The 26,617-nt window shown below is 40.7% G+C and overlaps 1 protein-coding gene across 5 annotated transcripts in view; it reads right to left on the bottom strand.

Moving 5' to 3' along the window:
* Positions 1–26,617, bottom strand: part of MAP2K4 (mitogen-activated protein kinase kinase 4) — a 112,146-nt gene that overhangs the window by 47,882 nt on the left and 37,647 nt on the right. For all 5 annotated transcript variants that reach the window (XM_079798922.1, XM_079798924.1, XM_079798923.1 and 2 more), the window contains one exon: positions 25,967–26,069. In XM_079798922.1, coding sequence (XP_079655048.1) covers positions 25,967–26,069 — 103 coding nt within the window. The remainder of the gene's footprint in view (positions 1–25,966; positions 26,070–26,617) is intronic.

Here is a 26,617-nt window from a genome sequence, read left to right as displayed (position 1 = left end):
CAGTCTGACCTCCAGATTTTGGGAGTTTTTTGTTTGTATTATCTTGATTTTTTACACACTGAATTAAGAAAGGCTGAAATTTAGGTAATCCATAAACACGGCTTTAATGGGATTTATAAAACCAATTTCCATTTATTGAAGAACCTAATTCTGCAAACCAGTTTTTATTTCCAAATACAGATCTTTTCCAAACTTTGCAAACTGTATTATCAAATGTGGAATCCCAAGAGCTATAAGCCCCATTTTCAAAAAGTTCTTTTCCTACCTCACCCAACATTATTTATTCCAGGTCCACAATCCGGGTACAGCTGTTCACAAACTCTGCTGCACATTCAAATCATTTGGGGAGAATTTTTTAGATCCTACAGCAGTTAAATCAGAATATCTAGGGACAAGAGGCAGGAAACCATATTTTTAAAGATCCCCGGGTGATTCTGACAGAGTTTAGGAACTTGCACCTCAGTGTACTGCCGTGTTCATGATAATGCCGTGCTCAGGAAGGGGAAAAGCTAAATGAGTATTCCATTGGCTCTAAGATGAAACTGTCATGTGCTATTCAAATTTGAAACTTTTAGCCTTTGTTCGTTAGATAAAGCAATGGAGTGAAAACAAATAACTTATGGACAAAAGCGCTTACTCATTACAGATTTTCATTAAATAAAAACTTCACCTCCAAAATCCCAACCTAGAGAACATATTAACTTCTAACCATGCTTCGTTAAAAAAAAAAAAAAAATCCAATTAAAACTACAAAATCAATCTCTCTCCCTCTGTGTGTGTGTGTGTGTGTGTGTGTCTCTCTCTCTTTCATCACATACACATACACTGCAATATGTAGGAAAAAACTGCATCAACTAGAGTGAAACATACATAAAGAAAACATTCCACTGAGTATCATCTACATTTTTTCAATTTCATATTAAATGATCAGAATCTTTTTTTAAATCTCACCTGGAGATACAAATAAAAGTTTACATGCTTGTTTTTTTATTTTTCTTCTTCCAACATTTATGAACGTTTCTCAGAGTTTTTGGTTTTTGTAGCTATTTTTAAAGTTCTCAAAATATTTAGAATTTTTTTTTAAATATATTTTATTGATTTTTTACAGAGAGGAAGAGAGAGGGATAGAGAGTTAGAAACATCGTTGAGAGAGAATCATCGATCAGCTGCCTCTTGCACACCCCCTACTGGGGATGTGCCCGCAACCAAGGTACATGCCCTTGACCAGAATCGAACCTGGGACCTTTCAGTCCGCAGGCCGACGCTCTACCCACTGAGCCAAACCGGTTTTGGCAAAATATTTAGAATTTTAAGAGTGCTCCAGAATAACCACATACACTAATATTAATAATAACCAAGATTTGGTGAAAAGGTACAACCTTCCAGTTATAAAATAAACAAGGCCTGGGGATGTAATGTACAGCATGGTGACTATAGTTAATAGAGTATTATATATCTGAGAGTTGCTAGAGTACAGATATTTAAAGTTCCCATCATACACAAATTTGTAATTATTGATGGTGATGGATGTTAACTAGACTTATTGTGCTGATCATTTCACAATATACACAAATATTTAATCATTAAATCATGTACCTGAAATAAATATAATGTCAATTATACCACAATAAAAATAAATCAAACCTCTTCAAGGTGATAAAATAATAGCCAAGATTCAAGATTACAGTTCAAAGATTAATACACTGTCAAAATAACAACTTAGTGAACTAGCATACCAAAAGCCAGATTCTCAAATCATAACATTAACATGTCATAATACCAGCCTTCATTCATACAAGTTTCCAGTTTACCAAATACTTTCACCGGTATTCCTCAGACTCTAGAATCTAGAGTCACAGAAGCCCGGAAATTAGTGGCCTAAGTGACCAGTCAGGAACGGATGTGAAGCCTGAACGAAGTTTTTAGGATGGAAATCAGACCCAGGCAAGTACACCAAGCTCAGAGACTAATTTTCTCAGTAACCTTTTCCATGAAGTATACAAATTAAGCCAGGAAATATTCTAACATCAAAAAGTTCCACGCATAGTGATTATTGTTCTATGATCAATGGCAAGTAAACACCATCTGTATGGTACAGTTTAACCACTGGTGAAATATACAGCACCAGTCTACCGCTGAGGGAGCTGGAGAAAGGTAATTAAAATTGTGTGTAAACTGGAAGCAGCATTTTGAAGTATTCACTAATTCAAGGCTATGGCAGAGAGGCTCTGCGGTGGTCCCTAAGCTCCACATTCCTGGTGCTCACATCTCTGTGTAAGCTCCTCTCTGAGCACAGATGGGACCTGTAACTTGCTTCTAACCAATAAAATATGGCAACGGATATCATGTTCATGATCACACTGTGTTATACAACATTTATTGCTAGCATCCCTAAGATACAAAATGAATGATATTTCATTACTACATAAAAATCACACAACAGCTATAATATCTTTGCTAATAGTTTAGCTTACTATATATAGGCTGATATGTGATTTCCAGAAAAAGTCCTTTTTTTTTTTTTTTTTGAAAGTGAACAGATTGATAGCTAAACTATGCAGGTTACCTTCTTAGGCTAATGAAAATGTTCAAAAATTGAGTAAGGTAACAGATGAACACCTCTGAATACACTAAAAGCAACTGATTGGACAGTTTAAATCGGTGAATTGTGTGGTATAGGAATTATATCCTGTATAATAAAAGGGTAATATGCAAATAGACAGAATGGCAGAACAACCAATCAAAGTGTAGTATGCTAAGGCGGCTCAACTGCTCCCTATGACACCAGGGGGCAGTCAGTCAACTGGTCAACCCATCGCTATGATGTGCACTGACCGCCAGGGGGCAAATGCTCTGACCAGTAGGTTAGCTTGCTGCTGGGGTCCGGCTGATTGGGACTGAGCGAGATGGGCTGGACATGCCCTGGAGCCCTTCCATGGTCCCTCCCCAGCCCCATCGTGCACCACTGGGGTCCCTCAGCCTGGCCTGCACCCTCTCGCAATACAGGACCCCTTGGGGGATGTCAGAGTGCCGGTTTCAGCCCGATCCCGCAGGCCACTCCCCTTGGGAGGGTGCCAGACACAGGGCTCATGGCTGGCGAGTGCTGCTGCGGCAGCGCGAGCCTCTCCTGATCAGGACTGATTGGGCGCGAGCCCGTGGCAGGCACAGTGGGACCAGGATGAGCAGGAGTGGCAGGTAGGAGCTGCAGGTGGCGATGGACTGTGGGTTTCGGCCCGATCCCTGCAGGCCACCCAGAGGGACCCCCACCCATGCACAAATTCGTGCACTGGGCCTCTAGTATCTCAATAAAGCTGCTGAAAATTAGATAAACAGGAGGATGTGATTACTAACCAGAGCTCCATTTTCTCATTTAGACAGGAAAAGAGGCATGAAAACTATGCTCTGGAATGTCACCAGGGCATGTCCGTAGTCTTCAATAATACGGGCTGGCCATCTTTTCAGTGATCCTGAACCAATTTCACAGCTACTGTTTTAAGTGTTTTCAACCACAATGGCTTCCAAAGAAGGACTGTGCGTAGAACAGACGCAGTGCTCTAGAGCAGGCGTCCTCAAACTACGGCCCGTGGGCCACATGCAGGTGTTTTTGCCGTTTTGTTTTTTTACTTCAAAATAAGATATGTGCAGTGTGCATAGGAATTTGTTCATATTTTTTTTAAACTATAGTCCAGCCCTCCAACGGTCTGAGGGACAGTGAACTGGCCCCCTGTTTAAAAAGTTTGAGGACCCCTGCTCTAGAGACTAGCCCAGAAGCCAACCTGAGCCTTCACCACTGAACTCTAGCAGTCCATCGCTGAGGCAACCGTACCAAGTGGCCAAAACCTTAGCTGCAGTTTTTCATATGAGGAAAATTTGTTCAACAAGATTTAAGTGTTACTTCTACTAGACAGTATCAGGAATTCCTAATCATTTCATTATTAATTTCTTACCTGAAAATTCAATGACACCATAAAGCTACAAGTTATACCCAGGGCCATTATCCTATCAGTAAATAAGTTCCGCCTATGGACTTATATTTACTCATATTCCTCCTAAAATATATGTTAAGTCTCTACATGGGCAATTCTTAACCAAGACATCCCACATTCTCTTTTTGTGCCCACTCAGGAAACGAACAAGGGATTGATGTTCTAAGTTTCAAATTAACCCCCAGCAAACCCTCTCCATAAAATAGTACAGTAGGAAAAAAAGTTCATAAAAAAATGAGTAACATTCTCCTTTGGATTTGGAGGTCTTTAATATGAAAACAAGTTTCAGTAGTTCTTGTTATAACAGAACTTGTAATTGGACTATCAAATGATATACATTCCAGTTAAAACTCAGCTATACTAACATTTTTTTAATGCCTAAGATCACAAATCTGAATTAAATAGTGTATCTCTTGAATACAGTATTTCAAACAGTATGCATTTTTGGACACATATTAACATCAGGGACACTGTTTAGATATAGACTGATATTCCATTAAAATATTTTCTCCTACATAAAGCTAAATAGAATTTCAGTGGCAATATGAACTTGAAATCTAAAGATACCAACACTAAGAACTAAAATCTAAAAAAAAAATATCAGCCTTAGTCGGTTTGGTTCAGTGGATAGAGTATCGGCCTATGGACTGAAGGGTCCAGGGTTCGATTCTGATCAAGGGCACATGCCTGGGTTGGGGCTTGGTCCCCAGGGGGGCGGGGGCGAAGGGCTGCAGGAGGTGGCCAATCAAGATTCCCTCTCATCATTGATGTTTCTATATCTCTCTTCCTCTCCCTTCTTCTCGGAAATCAATAAAAATATATTTAAAAATATATGTATCAATCAACCTTATTGAGTTGAATCAAATTTGAAAAATCAATTCATGGGCATACTGTATCTTACCACCATATTCACTAATTAATATAAATAGACTAGGTGTATGTCCCATGGGTTAATATCTTCACGTTCCTTTTCAAAAGACGACATTCCCTAGCTTTATAAAGGGATGTCATAAGAATGACTGGAAAATATCAAAGATTTTAGGGGTTACCTCTCCCAATTGTTTAAGGGAACACTTATTCCCCCAAACCTCTTCTTTCCGTGCCGAGGAACCTGGTCTCTCATGAGCCCTGTTTGGACTCAGGAAACAAATTACAGAGGCAAAAGAAGGGCCCTAGGAGTTTAAGAAAAAGAAAAGTAGAGAGAATGCACCTGGGAGAAGAGAGGGAAAGGCAGAGGTATGCTAGGGGTGGGCCCCTGGGGAAAGGCGTTGGGGCTTGTCTGCAGTCTTCAGTAATATGGGGAGAGAAGGAGAGAATGAGCATGCTGGGTCCTCCGTCCTGAGGGTTTTTATCCACTCTCTAAAGGTGGGATCTTAGGGGAGGATCTCAATAGAATATACATCCGCTTTCCCGGTATGTCCTTTCAGAATCCTGTGCGCTACTGATTGGTCTGTGCCAGGGCAGGGCATTAGTCATCGCAGCTGGTCCTGATGTCAGCCATGGCATCACCCTACCTGGCCATAGTGCTTTTCTGGGTCTGAAACTGAATCACAACTGAGGCCTAGAGTTCTCTCTGCTTTGACCAAAACTCTGCCAACAGACCCTAGGCTTTGTTGCTAAGATTATTTGATGTGGCCAGAACCTCACTGACTTGACTTGGATGTGGCTTAAGGGTGTGGTCGTGCAAGAGCTTGTATGGGACTTAAAAGAGGCTATTCTCTGACCCCCTTGTTCCTCCCCTAAGGGGGACTACCACATGACTAAGGACATTCTCGGGGAGGAAAGGTCACTCTGGGAGCCAGGTCCTTGTCTTCCCAGTTTTGTCCACTGCTACGTACCAGGGGCTTTCTGCCCTGGTGACATTCCTACCCTGCTCATGCCTAACTTCCTATTGAAATTACTGTTTACATGCAAACACACTTCTAATACAGCCCCTAACAATATTTCATTTCCCAGTGATCCTCACAGGAGGGGATACTACCCCACACCCTGAGTATCTAAGTGGGAAGGAGAGCGGGCATTGGTAGCAGTTCAGTCATCATGAGGGCTGGGCATTGCTATGCGCATTTAGTGACTAGAAGCTAATGATGCTAAATGTTTTAAACTTTATCCCATTTTATTTCCTTATGTATATATATATATATTCTAGATAGCTGCCAATAAAAAATAGAACATTAAAGTCTAATTGTAGTTGAATTTTAATCCTTCCGTGAAACTATTTAAGCTATGCGTACATGACAACCTGGGTGGCACTTAATGCACACAATCCTTTGTTAGAGAAAACTTTCACCCGCAGGCTTCCTGACTTCTCAGTTTGGTGTTCAGGACATACATAGTTACAGACAAGAGAATCTGATTAGAAAGCAAACAGACTTCATCCAGTCTTGTCCTCCAGGAAGCTGCCTGAATCCTGGACTGGGCTCAGTGTTACTGCTCTGCATCCACATATACTGAAATCAAGAAACACCCAGTCCTCAGCAAATCCCTGATCTACAGTCCCAATAACTTTTTTAAAAGTCTATTACACTAATTTGTACTACTTATACCCTAGTTGAATCCACTTCTAACCATTCTTGCTTAATTATTCTGATTATCTCCATAAATCTAAATCAGAGGTTTCATTTTAAGGTACACAGGTGAGGATATAGGCATTAGGCTAGGATCCCTCAAATTACATAATGAAGAGGATCTCCCTGCAGCTCCAGTACCCACAATGGAATCCCACGTCTACTATTTGACGCTTTGCCATGGGCATATATCACTTCTGAAACATTTCCAAATATACCAATATGCTAAATGAAACTTCCAAGGGATAGAAGGATACATATCTACTACAGTTACCATGGCTTACACATGCGCTCACATACGAAGAACACAGCAGACCCTTCCTGCATGGGCTTGTGTATTCCCATAGTGACACAATCTCCCCAGAGTCAAGTCTCAGACTCATGGCTTCACACACCACTGTACACATTCTACATTGCTACTCCTCCATTCATTTAGGAAATCTACTTATTTTGAATCATTCACCATTTGTCAAAACTTACCACTGTCATAATCCAGTCATGAGTCCAAGTCCTCAAAACTCTAATCTTATTTTGGTGCCAATTACCTTTCATTCAAATTCCAAATTCACTTTGCTGTTTTGGGTAAGTGGGAGTTGAGGTGATACTGATGAAAACAGGAAGTGTTAGACACTGCTCATCACTTTCCTGTGAATATTTTAGTATTGTTGTTTTTCCTGTGATATTCTAGTACTACTCCCACCCTGCTATGTTTGCACCATAGAGTCTGTCTTCTATGATTTTTACCTATGCCTATATCATCCTGTCCTTGAAAAGTAAATTTAATACCCTCCCTAGCAGATCAACAAACCTATTGCTGAGAATACATTCTTCATAGGTTTCCAAAGGAAACTTGCCAGGAGCTAGCTATTCTTAACATAGAATGTGGTCTAAAAAGTCAAAACCAAGTCTTCAAAACAATTTGCAGTAGGCCCCCCTCTCCCAAAAGATAGATCATTTGGAACCTCAGAAGGGTCTCAAGAAAAGATCATTGCAGATTAGGGTGGGCTCTAAATACAATGACAAATCCTATATAATAAAACCCTCATATGCAAATCGACCGAACAGCGGAACCACAGGTCACTATGACACGCACTGACCACCAGGGGGCAGACGCTAAACACAGGAGCTGCTCCCTGGTGGTCAGTGCACGCCCACAGGGGGAGCGCTGCTCAGCCAGAAGCCAGGCTCATGGCTGGTGAGCACAGTAGCGGTGGCAGGAGCCTCTCCTGCCTCCACGGCAGTGCTAAGGACCCCTCGGGGGTCCCAGACTGTGAGAGGGCGCAGGCCGGGCTGAGGGGTCCCCCCACCCCAAGTGCACGAATGTCGTGCACTGTGTCCTCTAGTACCCTTATAAGTGACAGAATTGGAGAAGACAGAACACAACACAAAAAGACACAGGAAGAAGGCCAGAAGAGGTTGGAGGCAGCAACTGGAATTCTGCTACCACAGCCTATGGAACATCAGGAGCTACCAGAGCTGAAAGAAGAAAGGGTAGGATCCTCTAGAGCAGTGGTTCTCAACCTTCCTAATGCCGCGACCCTTTAATACATTTCCTCATGTTGTGGTGACCCCCAACCATAAAATTATTTCCGTTGCTACTGCATAACTATAATTTTGCTACTGTTAATGAGTCGTAATGTAAATATCTGTGTTTTCCGATGGTCTTAGGCGACCCTGCTAGCGGTTCTCAACCTGTGGGTCGCGACCCACAGGTTGAGAGCCGCTGCTGTAGAGCCTAAGACCATCGGAAAACACAGATATTTACATTACGACTCATTAACAGTAGCAAAATTATAGTTATGCAGTAGCAACGGAAATAATTTTATGGTTGGGGGTCACCACAACATGAGGAAATGTATTAAAGGGTCATGGCATTAGGAAGGTTGAGAACCACTGCTCTAGAGCCTTCAGAAGAAGCAAGGCCCTGCCAACACCCTGATTTCGGATTTCTGGCCCCCAGAACTGCAAGAGAATAAATCTCTATTGTTTAAGCCATCAAATCTGGTAATTTGTTGACAGTCCCAGGAATCAAATACACCATCCAAACCAAGAGTCACCAAAATTTTTCTGTAAAGGGATAGATTGTAAATATTTTAGGCTTTGCCAGCCATACAGTCTTTGTTGCAACTATGTAACAAATGGGTGTGACTATTTTCAATAAAACTTTATTTACAAGAACTAGCAGTTGGCCGTAGCCAGTCTGGCTCAGTGGATAGAGTGTCGGCCTACAGATCAAAGAGTCCCAGGTTCAATTCCGATCAAGGGCACGTACCTTGGTTGCAGGCTCCTCCCTGCCCCAGGTCCTGGTCCAGGCTCATGCAGGAGGCAACCAATCAATGTGTTTCTCTCACATCGATGTTTCTCTGTCTTTCCCTCTCTCCCCTACTCTCCCTAAAAATCAATGGAAAAATATCCTTGGGCAAGGATTAACAATAAAAAGAGAGAGAAAAGAACTAGCAGCTGGCTACATTTGGTTCCTGGGTTATAGCTTGCTGATCACATGATCTAAATAATTGTCATCTAAATTGTTTATCTTTTAAATGATCTAAATTATATCTACTCATTTTTCACCTTTTATCTTTCAAATTTATAATCAGCTCTGAAAGACAAGCAACTTCACTTATCCACCCAAACCCTGTATTTCCAGAATTTAAACCCAAGATACAATTCAAGCTTTTTCTTAAAAATCCCCCACAAATCAACAGGGAATGAAATTAAGGGTCTGATATCCCTTCCCTGATTCTATCACATTACGATATATGTATATCATAATATACATATAACTATGTAATTAAGTCAGCAGCCAACCTCCTTAATACCTCCCTTATCTTTGTTTTCTTCTGAGGCAAGAAAACTTGATTCCTTAAACTTTCCAATACCTACTGATTTTCCTTTAATATATATTCTAGAGCCACCATCCAAAAGAACCTTTATTTACTAATAATCAAATTGAAGTGCATTTTCTCCTCCTGTTTCATTATCACATTCTCCTACCTCATTTATCTTGATCTTGATTTCCTAGAAATGCTTTCCAATTTCTTCCTTTTCCCCCCTAAGCATCCTTGATTTTATCGAGCCAACATATACTAAAATGCCTCAAGCTCTTCCTCTTTTCACCATATGTATATATAACTAGCAATGCTCTTTAGACAGGAAAATAAATGGAACACATACCCTGCACACCACTGCAACTATTCTTCTGTGTCCATACTGTTAGGATGTCTAGATGAATACTGCTTTATACATCCTTCTGCAATGCAGCTCTATTAATTCCGGAAATTTCCACAGCAAACTCAGTCTGCCAGTTGCCATGGAAACTGCCTGCTCCCTAGCATTACTAACAAAATGAGTATCTCTGCTAAGATCTAAGGTAAAGCAAAAGGAGGAAAACTGAAAAAAGATGTCTAGAAAAATTGCTCAAACACTCCAAATATAAATTTTCAAATTCTGATGTCCATATTCAGTGAACAGAGGTATTAACCATACAAATCTGCAGTATTTTGAAGCAGTACAGATTTATGGAGTAGAAAGCATTTTTTATCACTAAGGAAAAGGGTATATTAGAGAGAATAGGGTAAACATTGGTGTTTGCATGTTGCTGCTATAGACGGCCCATTCACTAAAAGCTGACCAAGGGTCAGCTGTACTCAGAGCTTACCTTTACAATAAATAGTATTTCTGGGCTGTGTTTCTTACAGAAAAAGTCAGGAAAGATGCCCTAACCAACAGGTAACAAGTTTTCTTAAGCTCTTTCCCTGTTTGAAGCCCAATCTCAACTGGTAGCTAAAACTCCTTCCCCCAAGTACATGAGTCAGAATAGTTAAAAGTGCGTCCCAGGAGTCATCACCAACAAAGCAGCCTGTCCTTAGACACAGCTGTCCACCACCCCGTCCACCTGCCCTTTGAAACAGTGCTTGGTTTCTATGACATCGCACCCTACTAACTTGCTTCCTACCCTCTCGAGTGTCTTTCCCATCTCTGCCTGTTGTTCCTCTTCTATCCACCTCTAAATATTAGATTTCCTCGGGACTAAGTCCTGGATCCAATTCTCATCAAGATTCTCTGTCTCCAGACAATAATATCATCTATATGCTGAGGACTCTCAACCTGTAATTCCCGATCTAGACTCTCCTTTGGATAGCTAAATTCTTGTTTTTCTACACTCCCTCATCCACAGATACCCATACCCAGGGTCCCCATCTCAGTAATGGCAACTGAACCCATCATCCGACCCAGAATTCTGGAAGTCACTAAGAACACCTTCCCCTCTTTCACCACCCACATTCAAAATAGTATCAATTTTTGTTAATGCTACCTTCAAAATTTCTTGGAATCTGTCCATTTCCCTCTATCTCCACTGTAGTCAACCTTTATCATTCATTGTCACCCATTGTGCTTCAGCTACATAACCTTACTAGGACTCCCTAAGTTCATTTTTGCCTCCTTCCAAAACATACTCCACAGCAACCAGAATAATCACTTTAGAATATCAAGCAAATCATGTCATTCATCTGCTCATAACCCTGCAGACCTTCCCACAGCACTTTAGATGTCATCCCAAGCCTTACCTATAAGGCCATACATTATCTGGCCCATGACTACCTCTCCACACTTATTTTAAACCCACTTTCCCTTCTCATTCAATCATTCTCTAAACAAACTGCCATTCGTTCGGTTCCATGAAAAGCTGAATCTTTCCTACCTTGATGTCTTGCAACTTCAAAGACAAGCTATTCCCTGCACTTGGGACACTATTTATCAGTCAGTCCCTTCCTCAAATCTACTAAAAACGACACAAGCTCAGAAGTCTTTAATTTCTTCAACATCTCCACTCTAAAGCAGGCTCCTCTTCCATGCTCTCATAGCATCTGGTTCTTTTCCTTCAATAATGCATATACTAGTTATAATCATATATAAAATATAATTTTTTAAAAATATACAGGGGTGGGCAAATGTAGGTTTACAGTTGTTTGTATGGAAAATACAATAATTAATAAGTAGTAATACAATAAACTATCCCGCGTACTCAGAACTGTAAACCTACTTTTGCCAACCCTGTATATTTTGCTGAATGCCTGTGTCTACCTCTATACTTTAATCTTCATGAAGTAGCAATCACACTTCTTTATTTTAACATGAACACAACACCATGTCCACCATAGTACCTAGTAGAGGTTAGGTATTCAACAAACACTTGTTAAATGCATGAAACGTGTGTTGAGTTGCTTAGGTTTCTGACAGCTACCATTTGCTCAGAAAGCTTTGTGCACTCCCTGACTCTGAGATATCCTTATTCCATTCCCCAAGCTCCCCTTTTTTGTCATCCACTCAAACCCCAAGATAAGGAGGAACACACCTCTTATACCTGAAGACTTTGGCAGTTCCTCAGTCAGGAGAGAAGCAATAGTAACCACCTGTGTGAAGCTGCAATGTTCCCTGTACCAGTGGTACTTAATCATGGACAATTTTGCCCCTCAAGAGTCCTCGACAGTGTCTGGAGACAATTTTGGTTATTACAACTGGGGGAGGAGGGGGCTCCCGCCATCTAGTGGGCAGAATCCAGAGATGCTGCTCAGCATCCTACAATGCACAAGACAGCCCCCACTGCAAAGAATTATCCACCCTGAAATGTCAACAGGGCCAAGGTTGAGAAGACACAGCCACTTCCAGTCTCCTAAGATAGAAGGGTCAAAAACTAGTACTGTGAAGGATTAAACCATTTTTTAATTAAAAAAAAAAAATACATTTCACCAAAAGTTGCTCTTTAAAACACTGTTTTCAATTTAAAAATGAAAATGATTAATGGCTATCAGTAAACTAGATAAATATATAATACATCTACACAATGTAATAACAGATATATAACTGACTGAAAAAGAATAATGTGCTAATTTAGAAGTACGTATCCTCAAGATGTACAAAGTGAGCCCTATCTGGTTTGGCTCAGTGGGTTGAGAGTCTGCCTGCAGACTAAAGGGTTTGATTCTGGTCAAGGGCACATGCCCGGGTTGCAGGCTCGATCCCCAGTAGGGGGTGTGCAAGAGGTGGCAGATCAATGATTCTCTCTCATCATTGATGTTTCAATCTATCTCTCCCTTTCCCTTTCTCTATGAAATCAATAAAAATATACTTTAAAAAAATAAAAATAAAGATGAAAAAAAATCAAGCTACAAAGCAGCGTACAATAAAACTGCTTTTTGTATAAATATTTTCATGGATTTATACAAATTATTATATATTTTGATATTTGAACAAATTTTTCTGCAAGGAATTATTACACTTACAGGGTTTAATCTTCAGAGAGAAATATTAAGGGCATGAAGCTTACTCTTTATTTTATAACTTTCTGCACCAAATGAATTCTCTTACCAGAAGCACACATTACTCATTTTTAAATTTTCATTGTTGTTGTTACTCCTCACCTGAGGATATTTTTTCCATTGATTTTTAGAGAGGGGATCGAAGGGGGAGAGACAGAGAGAGAGAAACATTGATGTGAGAGACACATCGATTGGTTGCCTCCTGCATACACCCCAACCAGGGCCTGGGATCGAGCCTGCAACCAAGGCCCTTGATCAGAATCGAGCCTGGGACCCTTTAGTCTGAGAGCCAATGCTCTAGCCATTGAGCAAAACTGGTTAGGGCCATGACCCATTTTTTTTTTTTTAATATATCTTTACTGTTGAAAGTATCCATTACTCATTGTTTAAAGGGTAACACAAACTATCTGAGTGGAAAAATTATGGACCATTTGGGCTTTCTTTATACTTTTCTGCATCAGAGAGGCAGGGATGTAGGGGGCTAGAAAGACTAGTAAATGTTCTTTTTCAATAAAAGCACAATAGAGATAGCATGTCCCACCCGGCCAGCATGGCTCAGTGGTTGAGCGTCAACCTATGAACCAGGAGGTCACGGTTCATTTGATTCCTGGTCAGAGCAACTACCCAGTTTGCTGGCTCAGGGCATGCAGGAGGCAGCCAATCAATGATTCTCTCTCATCATCGATGTTTCTATCCCTCTCTCCCTCTTCCTTCCTCTCTGAAATCAATAAAAATATATTCTTTAAAAAAAAAAAAAAAAGACAGCATGTCCCCACACTTCTTCTAGGAGAATCTGACTACTGAAGAGTACACCATACCTTATGTAACTTGACAGGTGTTCTAGATTAACTCTAAAAAGATACTTGATAAACTTTGTAAGAATTTTACTCAGGATGCTTTCAAGGGAAACCAAATGGACAGAAACCTAATATGTCACAACACTGCTCTACAGGCATAAGCGCTGAATTCAATAAAAACAATGTTCACATGCTTATCACTTGACTGTTGAAACACACAGTACTTGGAGAACAAGGACAAAAAACCGCAAGGCTGTTCAGGGAGAGTAAAACATATACTCATAATTTTTACTGTTAGTTTTCTGGCTTTTTAAAATTGAAGTATCGTTTTCATACAATGAAATGCACAGATCATAAGTATATAGGAGGATGAGTTAAGAAATGCACACACCTTATACATCATCACTTAACAAGATGCAGAACCTTCCGTCACCCCAGAAAGTTCTCTTGCGCCATTGTGTCAGTTCCTCCACAAACACAGCTCTGATTTTGATAAAATCAGATAAAAGTTTCACCTACTTTAGAATATCATGTAGATAGAATCAAACAGTGTCTGGCTGGCTTTTGCTCAGCATTTTTGGAGATTCATCAATGTGCTTGTGGGCATCAGTACTTTGTTCTTTTTTATTTGTTGAGGGCTATTTCATTGACTATTTAGCTGGCCACCTTACCTAAGAGTTCCTCATCCATGGATCCAACCACACATCAAAAACTGAAAAAAGCTATGTTGTTGCTGACATGTGCTAAGTAGTTAGACCTGTGATGGTGGGGGGTCTGCACTAAACATGCCCAGACTAAACAATACAGTATAACTACTTACACAGCATTTACATTATATCAGCTACTATCATTAATCAAAAGATGTACGTTATATGCAAATACTACACCATTTTATATAAGGTAAATATATATAAGCATCCACAGATTTTGGTGTCTGTGAGGGGTCCTAGATCAATCCACACAGATACCGAGGGATGACTGCACCAAAACTTGTTGATCCATTCTTCCATCATTGGACATCTGGGTTGTTTCTTGTTTGGGGGCTATTACAAATAAAGTGTTTATAAACATTTATATGCAAATCTTTCTGAGGACGGTTTCACCTTCTGTAAGCAAGGAGTAGAATTATTGAGTAATGAGGTGGATGTAAGTTTAACTTTGTAAAAAACTATCAGAGTTTTCTTAAGTGGTTGTACCATTTTCTACTTCCCCAACAATATATAAAAAGTCCAATTACACCATATACTTGCCAATATACTATGTGGTCTTTTAAATCTTATCCATTCCAGTGGGTATGTAATAATGGTATGAATAGAAAAAATACACACACACGTGTATATATATATATGGTGTCCCCCAAAAAATGTATACACAGTTTTCTAATACCTCAATTGAGTTTCTTTCTTTCCAGATTTAACCAACTGGAATTAATAAATATTCAAAGTCTGTATACATTTTGGGGGAACACCCTGTATATACCTACTCCCCACTTCCTGGCACAGAACTCTCAAAACCTTTGTAAATTCCTAAGTAATAACAGCACTAGGAGCATCTTTTGTTCTAATGCAGTGGTTCTCAACCTTTTTAATGCCGCGACCCTTTAATACAGTTCCTCATGTTGTGGTGACCTCCAACCATAAAATTATTTTCGTTGCTACTGTTAATGAATCGTAATGTAAATATCTGTGTTTTCCTATGGTCTTAGACTCTACAGCAGCAGTCACGACCCACAGGTTGAGAACCGCTAGCAGGGTCGCCTAAGATCATCGGAAACCACAGATATTTACATTACAATTCATAACAGTAACAAAATTACAGTTATGAAGTAGCAACGAAAATAATTTTATGGTTGGAGGTCACCACAACATGAGGAACTGTATTAAAGGGTCACGGCATTAGGAAGGTTGAGAACCACTGTTTTAATGAGTTGACTGTGGACCCCTGGATGGGGGCTGATCACCAGAAAGACCCAGCCATGATTAGAAACTTGGAATTTTCAGCCCCAGGCCTCCAAAGTGCAGAGAGGCTGAACATGGAGCTATTAACTGATCATGCCTGTGTGCTGAAGCCTCCATAAAACTCCGAAGGGTGTTCAGAGAGCTTTCAGGGTGGGGAACACGTCCACACCGGGAGGTGCTGGTAGCCCACCCAACTCCATGGGACAGAAGCTCCTGCTCTGGACTCTCCCAGATCTCACCCTATGTCTCTCTTCATCTGACTGTTCATCTCTATCCTTTATCACTTCTTTTAATAAACTGGTAAACGCATTTACTAAGTTCTGTGAGCCACGCTAGCAAATTAATAGAACCTGAGGAGGTAGTTGGAACCTATAGCCTGTCAGTCAGAAGCACAGGCTTTTGACCAGCACCTAAAGTGGGGATGGGGTCTGGCCGGTGTGGCTCAGTGATTGAAAATCTATGTATGAACCAGGAGGTCATGGCTGGATTCCCAGTCAGGGCACATGCACAGGTTGTGGGCTCTATCGCCAGTAGGGGGCATGCAGGAGGCAGCTCATCAGTGATTCTCATCATTGATGTTTCTATATCTCTCTCCCTCTCCCTTCCTCTCTAAAATCAATAAAAATATTTTATATATTAATGTATACGTGTGTGTGTGTGTGTGTGTGTGTATTTAACTTGCTGCCTGTTTAGAAATGGTTGGAAACCTCAACAAAAGCAAGGAAAGCAGACATTCCTTTAAAAGCAGAACTTTGCTGGACTATAGGTCAAAGAACAGGGAAATCTCTTAAATGTCTGCCTAAGTCTCTGATTCAAGAACATAGATGATTTAAAACAGCAGTCACCAACCTTTCGGACCTCACCGACCATCAGTGGTCCGCGGACCACCGGTTGGCGACCGCTGATTTAAAATATCAAAAGTAAATTCATTTTTAGCAGACAAGCAATTCAACATTATTTATCATTAATTTCTTTCAATAAACATTCCAGAATTAACACTCAATCCCTCGCCTATAAACATCCAACTTAAGGAGACGATACCAGTGAATCTCCAGGGGTGGGGACCACATAGACAGTCAGGTCATCCACACCCTCGGTTGAGAATCACTTCTCCATGAATCTCTCACTCAAGGGAATGTACCAAGCTGGCAGGTACACTGAGGCAGAATGTGGGGCTGAAGGGAACATTAAATACCTCTAAACTTGAGGAAGTACCATACGAAAGCTTTAAAAGATTATCTCACACAGCAGCATTACTCACTGTACTCAAAAGGTAGACACACCCAAATGTCCATCACAGACTAATGATAAACAAAAGGTCATATATACACATACAATAAAATATTATTCAGGCTTATAAAGAAAATTCTGACATATATTACAACATACATGGAGTATAAAAATATCATGTTAAGTAAAATAAGTCAGACACAAAATATTGTGTAATTCCACTTATAAGAGATACCTAAAGTAATCATATTCATAGAGAACGAGAACAGGGGCTGCCAGGGGCAGGGGCAGGGAGAAGGAATGAGGAGTTAGTGCTTAATGTCATTTCAGTTTGAGAAATGACAGCGATCTAAAGATAGATGGTAGTGAGAGATGCACAACAATGTGAACGTGCTTAATACCACTGAGCAGTACACTTAGAAATGGTTCCGTTTATATTATGTATGCTTTGCCACAATAAGAAAAAGTTTGGCCTGGCCAGTGTGACTCAGTGGTTGAGCTTTGACCCATGAACCAAGAACTCACAGTTCGATTCCAGGTCAAGGCATATGCACAGGTTGTGGCCTTGATCCCTAATAGGGGGCATGCTGAAGGCAGCCGATCGATGATTCTCTCTCATCACTGATGTTTTCTATCTCTCTCTCACTCTCCCTTCCTCTCTCTGAAATAAAAAAAAAAAACATATTTTTTTTTTTTTTAAAGTTTGCAGCAGTAAATCTAAACCAGCTGAGGGGGGTGGGGAGGAGATCCCATAGTATTTAAATTTGGTGTTTTAAATTTTGGGGTAGTAATTTATACCTATAAATATTTCCTTTTTTAAAATATATATTTCTTTATTGATTTCAGAGAGGAAGAGAGAGACACACAGAAACTTCAATGATGAGAAAGAATCATTGATCAGCCGCCTCCTGCCCACAACCCAAGCATGTGCCCCTGGCTGGAACCTGGGACCCTTCAGTCCACAGGCCGACACTCTATCCACTGAGCCCAACTGTCTAGGGCTATACCTATAAATATTTATTCCATTACTATCATTTTGTGAAAGTGCTCCACTATAGAAATTCCAAATTACTGAGACTGTGTCAACAATTTTCAGAGATGGAAAATAAAAAAACAAAAAACAGCACCTTTTAAGCTCAAGTATACTGGTGGCTTTCTCACTTATAAATTAACCAGAGATGTCCTAGGCACATCTCTGGGGAATGAGAACACACAAGACTACAGAGCCCTCTCCCTCCTTACAAACACTTAGCCTATGAAGCTTAAGCATGAGATTTCACATGAAGTAGTACACACCTGAATCAATACCCCCTCCCCTCCCTTCTTTTCCTCTCCCCTCCCCTTCTCCTCTCTCTCCCTCTCTCTCTCTCTCTCTCTCTCTCACACACACACACACACACCAACTCCCTCTCTTCTAACTCATCGTATAAAATAATGAAAGTCACGCCCACCCAGCAGTGGCTCAGTGGCTGAATGTTGACCTATGAACCAGGAGGTCGCAGCTCGATTCCAGGTCAGGGCACATGCCCAGGTTGGGAACCCAATCCCCAGTGTGGGGTGTGCAGGAGGCAGCGATCAGTGGTTCTCTCTCATTATTGATGTTTCTGTCTCTCCCTTTCGCTTCCTCTCTGAAATCAATAAAAAGTAAATATTTTTTTTAAATAAAATAAGAGTTAAGTGGCTGGGATAGAAGCCAGGACTCCAAAATTAACTACTATGATTAATCCATGATAATAAAGTATAAAAGATAAGCTTCCACAGTTTAACCAGTAATAAGTGCCTAGATAATTTATAATTAGTGTTCTAGTTTTAAGATGAAGTTCTCATGAGTAGGCGCATTATAGAATGAAGAATATAATGATTAACTGGGGGACTTTAAAACTTCCTAGATGTTCTGTGGCACAACTAAGCCATTTTCTGCTCAAATGTAATAAAGATAAATGAGCTACTAGAGATCCTCTTGGTCTCAACAAACTTAGAACATATGGTTCCAAAATGTTTAGCTTAAGGCCCAAAATGTATCTGTATGCATCGTTATTCATTTCCAATGTTAGCGTTTAAGCTAGTGTTTCTTCTTGTACCACTCCGATACGCTGTGAAGATAAAGGGACCGTTCTTTCAGAGTCACAATTGTATGTGGTGCATTCTAAATGATGCAGTACACTGAGAGCATTCACTCCCTACTCGGCATGACGAAGCACAGACTCTAACAGAATACCTGCTACTGTTCGTGTCAAGTTTATATACAGAACATGATTTTAGAACAAGCCTGCCACATTTATAAAAATACCCCTGGGCTATTAAAAGACTTATAGCGCCTAGATAACCCAATCCTGATGGAAATTTAAAAGGTAGCCACACATTTTCCTTTAGTTTTTCCTTTTATTCTTTAGTTTTACAACTTAATCTTTCACTTAAAGAGCCCAGGAGCATATGTTAACATTTGTTACATCTGGGTCAAGCATGTAAACTCGTTTATTTTAAAAAGACATGCCGCCCGCCCGCTGCGAGTTTAACATGCTTGATCTAGGTAGCAGGTACAAGAGTCTCTATAAAACTCATGCTTTACATGTTGGAAGCATTTATAATAATTTTAATCAATGATAATTAAAAACAAAGACTTCCTGTTCAGGTTCTCTCCTCACTCTCTAAGGACTTGCATAAAAAGAATATTTTTTTTAAAGACAGTAATGAAAAACAGAGATTTAAACAAATTTTCTGAATGCCTGAAAGCAGACAAAATGTCTAAACAAAGCAAAACCGATTACTTCCATGAGAAGGGACTCAATGGCTTCAGAATTATCAGCCAGCTGCAGGTGGGACCTTGTTCAGATCCTGCTTCAAACTACTCAAAAATAAAGCTGAAGTAATATACTTATTTGATGACATTCAAGATTTATTTATTTTACCAGCTATAACAATGGTATTGTTATTATGTTTTTTAAAAGGAGTCCTTGTCTTTTAGAAATACATCCTGAAATATTAATAGATGGAATTATATGTCTGAAATTTGATTAAAACTAAGGGGCTGGGTGGGTAGGGGAAGGGGAATTGAGGAATAGATAAAAACAATATTGGCCACATTAGCTGCAGACACTGCTAACGCTGATTGGTAAATACAGACAGATTCGCCTACCACTCTCTAGTTTTGTATGTATGTACTTGCAACTTTCCATAATAAAAGGTTTAAAAAAAAATAGTAGTAAAGAAAACTACTGTCCATAACACAAGGTGGAAGAGAGCATACGGCAGAGATGAGAGATAAGCAATGGTCCCAACAAAACCTCAGAGGGTATCCACAGTAGGAAGGTATGGAGGCCTAGAGACAGATGAGTTCATTAAAAGTCTTTCTAAAAGAAAGGTCTACTCAGTTCCTCCTTTCTTCTCTAACCTTCCCTCAAAATAACAACAATAAAAAAAATAGCATGTCTCTAAAGAAAATAAACATATTATATGAAAAGAACCAGGCCTCCTAGGGTGAATATTGGTCCCACTTATTACTCTGGCATCTAGAATACTCATGGCCTGACAGGCAGATCTCAAACCATTCACAGAAAACTAAATAAAGTCAAGGTCACCAGTTGACCTTCAATAACCAGAACTTCCAATCAGCCTTCTAATTTCCTCATCCTCAACCATCTATGAACAATCGAGACTTATAAGACAGTAGTAACAAAAAAACTAACACAAAGGAGAAAGACAAAGATAAAAGAAAAACTGACCCTTTAGGAAATAAATTCCCTAGATGATAGAAAAGACTTTAAAATTCCAGATTTGACACCCATAAACCAAGAATAAGATACTAAGAAAAAGCCACAATCAACTCATAGAAATTAAAATAAAATATATATTAGAGTCAGAATATAAAGGAAATCTCCAAGGTTATACAGCAAAAAACACAGAGATGGAAAATATGAAAGTCAGAGAACCAGGGAATTCAAGAGATCCAACATCCAAATAACACACATTTCAGGAAGAAAGAATAGGGAAAACATGAAGGACTCTATTTTTTTTTTAAAAGTAGCAGAAATTTTCTCAGAAACAGATACATGAATCTTCAAACTGAAACAGTTCTTCCAGTACACAGAGAAAGATGATCCAAACCTAAGCATATCCTCATCCTATATAATAAAGAGGTAATATGCAAATTAACCCTCACACCATCACAAGATGGCTGCACCCACAGCAGAGGCGCGGGTCCCATAACAAGTGATCAGCAGGGACCTGAAACTGAGTGGCGCAGGGCTGGGATTGGGGACCTGAGGCTGCGCCCCCCGCCTAGCGGGGCTTGACTGGGGACCTCAGGCCACCCCCCACCCACTGGGGCTTATTGGGGGACCTCAAGGGCGCCCCCCGCCCTGGTGCCGGGCTGGGGGACCTCAGGCTGCGCCCTTCGCCCTGGGCCAGGAGACCTGAGGTCACACCCCCCGCCCCAGCACCAGGCCAGGGGACCTCAGGCCGCACATCCCGCCCTGGCACTGGCCCAGGGGACCTCAGGCCGTGCACCCCGCCCAGCGAGGCTTGATGGTTGACCTCAGGCCACGTCCTTTGCCCCGGGCTGGGGAACCTCAGGCCGCACCCCCCACCCAGCACCGGGCCGGGAGACCTCAGGCCACGCCCCCGGCGCCAAGGGACCTGAGGCTGCGCCCCCCGCCTGGTGTGTGCTGGGGGACCTGAGGCTGCACCCCCAACCCGGCGGGGCTTGACAGGGGTGGGGCCAGCTGGGTGTGGGTCTTGTGCGATTTTGAGGCGCACACGGGTGGTGGGGACTTGACTCTGGGTCCCATGACACGTCCCAGACTCTGACAGGAGGAAGATTTTCATATACATTTTACTAATTTTCTTTCATCTCTGACACTTCTATTATAGAGAAAGGGCAAATAGCAATATTAAAATATTTTCTCTAATTCCCTTTTAATGTGCACGAATTTCGTGCACTGGGCCACTAGTATAATTATAGAATACCAAAAATAAAGAAAAAATGCTAAGTTTCCAATGAGAAATAGAAATAGGTAATATATAAATAACATCTCTGCTACAATTACATAGATCTATACATGGTACGTACCCAAAACTTACCTTGTATTTACACTCACCAGAAAGCCATTCTCCCTTCTATCTATCTATTCTCTACTTGTCTTTCAAATTCCCATTCAAATCATGTTCCCTTTGTGAAACTTTTCACCAAGTTGTTTATTTACTGTGATCTTAACCTTGCTACCCCATTCATTCATTTGAAATTCAATCTGTATTACTACTTACTTCTGAATTGCTGTAGCCAACTATCATTTCTTGGAATTTTTTTAAACTATTGGTTCACAGAAAATAAGAACAGTCTTAATTTCTTTTTAAAATCTTTTACAGAATCCTGCAGCCAGGTGACCTGAAACTTCTTCTCGGGACATAATCTTAACAATCTTAACTTCATTAGTTGTTTATAGTTCATCTTATCTTTTCCTAAATTCATGAAAAAGTATTATCTATATATATAAAAGCCAGTGACCAGAACAGCGGAATGACCAGAACAACTGGAACAACCAGTGGCTATGACACGCACTGCGGCAGCCAACAAACCTGATCCAGGCCCTGACTGCCCCACCCGACCCCGATCGGGGGCGGAGCCAGTCGGCCAACCACCTGTGGCCCCTTCCCCTGGCCTGCCCAATCCGATGGGCCCTCATCAGGGTGGGCCGGCTGGACCCCACCGATGCATGAATTCGTGCACCGGGCCTCTAACCTATCTATATAATAAAAGCCTAATATGCAAATAGACCAAACGGTGGAACGACCAGTTGCTATGACACATGCTGACCACCAGGGGGCAGATGCTCAATGCAGGAGCTGCCCCCAGCCCGCAGGCCCCAGGCCAGCCAAGGCAGATGTGAGCAGGAAGGCGACCAGCGGCGGTGGCGGGGGACAGGGCCAGTGAGCAGGCGGTGCCAGGCCGGCCAAGGCAGGTGCCAACAGAGGCCCCCTGATCACCCTGCTGGTCACCCTGCAGAGGGAGGTGACCAGTGGCAGGGGGTGGGGCCGGTGAGCAGGTGGCACCAAGCTGGCCAAGGTGGATGCGAGTGGGGGGCCCTGATCACCCCACCGGTCACCCCAAAGATCAGCCCTGATCACCAGCCCAGCCTAGGTACCCTACCCACGCACGAATTTCGTGCACCAGGCCTCTAGTATAATTAAAGCCCAAGCGACTATTCCGGCAGAATGACCAGAATGACCAGTCGCCATGATGTGCACTGACCACCAGGGAGCAGACACTCAATGCAGGAGCTGCCCCCTGGTGGTCAGTGTGCTCCCACAGAGGGAGTTCTGCTAAGCCAGAAGCCAGGCTCACGGCTGGCGAGCGCATCGGCAGTGGCGGGAGCCTCTCACGCCTCTGCGGTAGTGCTAAGGAGCAGCGAGCCAAGTGGTAAGGAGCAGCAAGCAGGCAGCAGGCATGCGGTAAGAAGCAAGAGGTCCTGGACTGCGAGAGGGCGCAGGCTGGACTGAGGGACAACCCTCCCACCCCAGTGCACAAATTTTGTGCACCAGATCTTTAGGGTTTATATATGTAGATAAAGTTGAAGGAACTTTTAGGGGGAAACATATATAAATAGCACAGAGGTAATCATTTTCGAAACCCCCACAAACTTTAAGTTATATTTCCTAATTGCAACTACTTACCCTAAACAGGGACCAACAGCAGTTTCAGTGCTGACAGCACACAATTCAGAGGAAGAACACAGAAGGATTCCTTTATGGAAAGGGTGGGAGGATAGAGGAGATATGCTGCCCTGAGTAGTGAAACAATTGTCTTGGACCAATATCTAAGAGGCAGTTGCTATTCCAACCCAGATAATAAGCCAGTGCAGTAAGAAAATTCAAACAAAGTCTGGGTCTAAAATTTTACACACCAAAAATCAAATTCTAGAGATTCTACACAAACAGTAAAAATGCCTATTACTTTGCCCTCTCAAACTTTTAGTATCTGCTGGGAAGAAATAAAGGATAAGAAATCTAGCTGGTTATAGGATTACTAGTGGCCCAGTGCACAAAATTCGTGCACCGGGGGTGGCGGGTGGCCCCTCAGCCTGGCCTGCACCCTCTCCAATCTGGGACCACTTGAGGGGCATCCCTCTCGCAATCTGCGACCACTGGCTCCTAACCGCTCACCTGCCTGCCTGCCTGATCATCCCTAACCACTCTGCCTGCCGGCCTGCTCGCCCCCAACTGCCCCCACCACCGCCGGCCTTCTCACCCCCAACTGCCCCCCCTTGCCAGCCTGCTTGCCCCCAACTCCCCCCCCCCCCCCCGCCTGATGGCCTGATCACCCCCAACTGCCCTCCCCTCCTGGCCTGATTGCCCCTAACCACCTCTGCTTCAGCCCCACCACCAAGGCTTTGTCTGGAAGGACGTCTGGAAGGTCTCCCGGAAGGTCTCCTGTTCTAATTAGCTTATTACCCTTTTATTAGTATAGATAGATGATGAAGTAGATTTAACAACAACAGAAAACACCTGATTGACTCAAATTTTGCAAGAAAGCATTTTTTCACCCTCTTTATTGTTAATTTTAAAAAAAAGAAAGATTTTTGTCCATAAATTCCCTATACATGAAGAAACTCTTGAGGGAAGAGAGTTCCAATACATGTGAATGTTTTTCCAGTTCTAATACAAATCAGGTTGTCTTTGTCTTTGTCCAAGGTGGCTTAAAAAAAAAAAAAGGATGAAGAAATATCTCTTAAGTTTGGTGATTATTGCATAGCCTTTCTTTCTTACAAATATATGGTTCATCTAGCAACCAAGGTTAATAGACTATGTTCAAGAACCAGCTTTCACTAAAATTTCTAGGAAAGGAGGAAGGAGATTCTTTTAAGAGTGTTTCCTTGCACTGAGCTCTGACTAATCAAGCAGTACTGAGTTTCCTTCCTCAATGCTATAGCCCCCACTTGTCAGGCTGAGCTCTAACAAGAATTTCCATTATGAACATCAGTCTAATTAAATTGACAGACACTATTCCCAGTCAAATAAACTGTTACTCCAGTTTTCATTTAAAATATTTTTCATTCCCTGTAAAGTTATAGGTGAAAGCATAAGAGCAGATACACAGGTAAACATTATTCCATTCTAGACTGCTGTTTTAAAAATAAAATATTTTCAGCATTCCTATTTCAATATACTCTTCCTTCTACCAATTTGTTAGTGCTTGTAAATACAATGCATACCTAACATCAAAAGACAAAAAAATAGCAATAAATGTGCATCTTTAGGAAGAATAAATATACTTGTAGTCTAATAAGGTATGAATACAAATTATTGAGAAATTATTAAAAACTATAAAATAATTTATTCTGACAAGTTTTTTTTTAACCATATCTTTCACCACTTGCTTTATAGTTCTCAATACCAGAACTGGGTGAAAATTATTTTTATGGACATAAATATAAATGTAAAGCCACTACTTTTGTGCATGACAGATTTTCTGGGGTAAAGACATTATTAATACATCACTTCAACTCAATCAAAGGTTTCTGTAAAGTATTATTCTGAATGTATTGTTTTAAATGAACAGATGTTTCTAATAAATTCAGTGACAAGTTATAAAACATCCTATTTTTCAATAAAAAATATTCAAGGAACAAATTTTGAAAATAATCACTGACACCTGTACACACTGTTTTGATTTACTGTGACACAGAAATCTCACAGAAAGTCAGTTTATTAGGAATAGGAATCTATTTTGTCACCTACTCAGTGGGGATGATTAATGCAGATATACAGGGGAAAATTACGTTTCCTAAATATCACTTACAATTTAAATGGAAATCCAGAAAAAAAGGTATAAACAATATTCTCAGTTCAGTGAGAGAAAAACTAAAAAAGATATAAATATATCCAAATCTTTAGTTATTTTTCCTTTTAAGTAAACTTTAAAAAGGAAAATTGTGTTTACCTACTCAAATACAGCACAAATAGCTTTCTATTGAAGTTCAAGTAGTAATATTTCTAATGGCCTATAAAAATAATGGAAATACCAATCCCTCAACTAGAAATAATCCATAAAATGCAGTAACTTTTAAAACCTTTGCTTGAGTTGCGTCTTTTATTTTTTACAGAAATACTCACATGTGTGGGTTTTGAACTCCTGTAGGATTGGGATTCAGAGTAAACCTTGCTGTAGATTTGAAAGGTGGATTTGCAAAATTCAACTTCAGTGCTTTGCGTTTACCTAAGAAATAACAAATAAAAAGTAAAAGTTTCAAGTACTATAAAACAGGTACTATTCTGAGGGCACAAGAAATTCATATCAAAAGGCAGACAAATTTGCTTTAACATATAGTTAACATAACGTTCTAAAATGCAACCAAGATTTCCAGAAATAAAGTAAATAAAAATTATCTAAAAGTTGTTACTATCCATAAATCACTCAATATGCTCCAGTAAAACTGAAAACAATGCTCAGTGCATCCTTTATATTGTTCAGAGATGCTAACACTTTTGCAAATGAAAATCATTTACCTCAGCAGTAACAGTGAAAAATGCTAAACCTTTCCAGTGTTATACTTTAATGCCTTAGTTTAATAAAAATCATTTTCTCTCAAATATGCTATAAACAACTGAGAGTAGAATCTGAAGCATTTAATAAAAATCATTTTCTCTCAAATATGCTATAAACAAATGAGAGTAGAATCTGAAGTAGAATCTGAATCATCGCAACCACAATGGGCTAAAAAATATCATGGTAGGGTCAACTTCAAATTAATAATAAAGGTATGC

This window comes from Cnephaeus nilssonii, assembly GCF_951640355.1.
Source record: "Cnephaeus nilssonii genome assembly, chromosome: 19".
Lineage (NCBI taxonomy): Eukaryota > Metazoa > Chordata > Mammalia > Chiroptera > Vespertilionidae > Cnephaeus > Cnephaeus nilssonii.
Note: the sequence above shows the minus strand (reverse complement) of the source record. Positions and strands in the feature narration are given on the sequence as shown.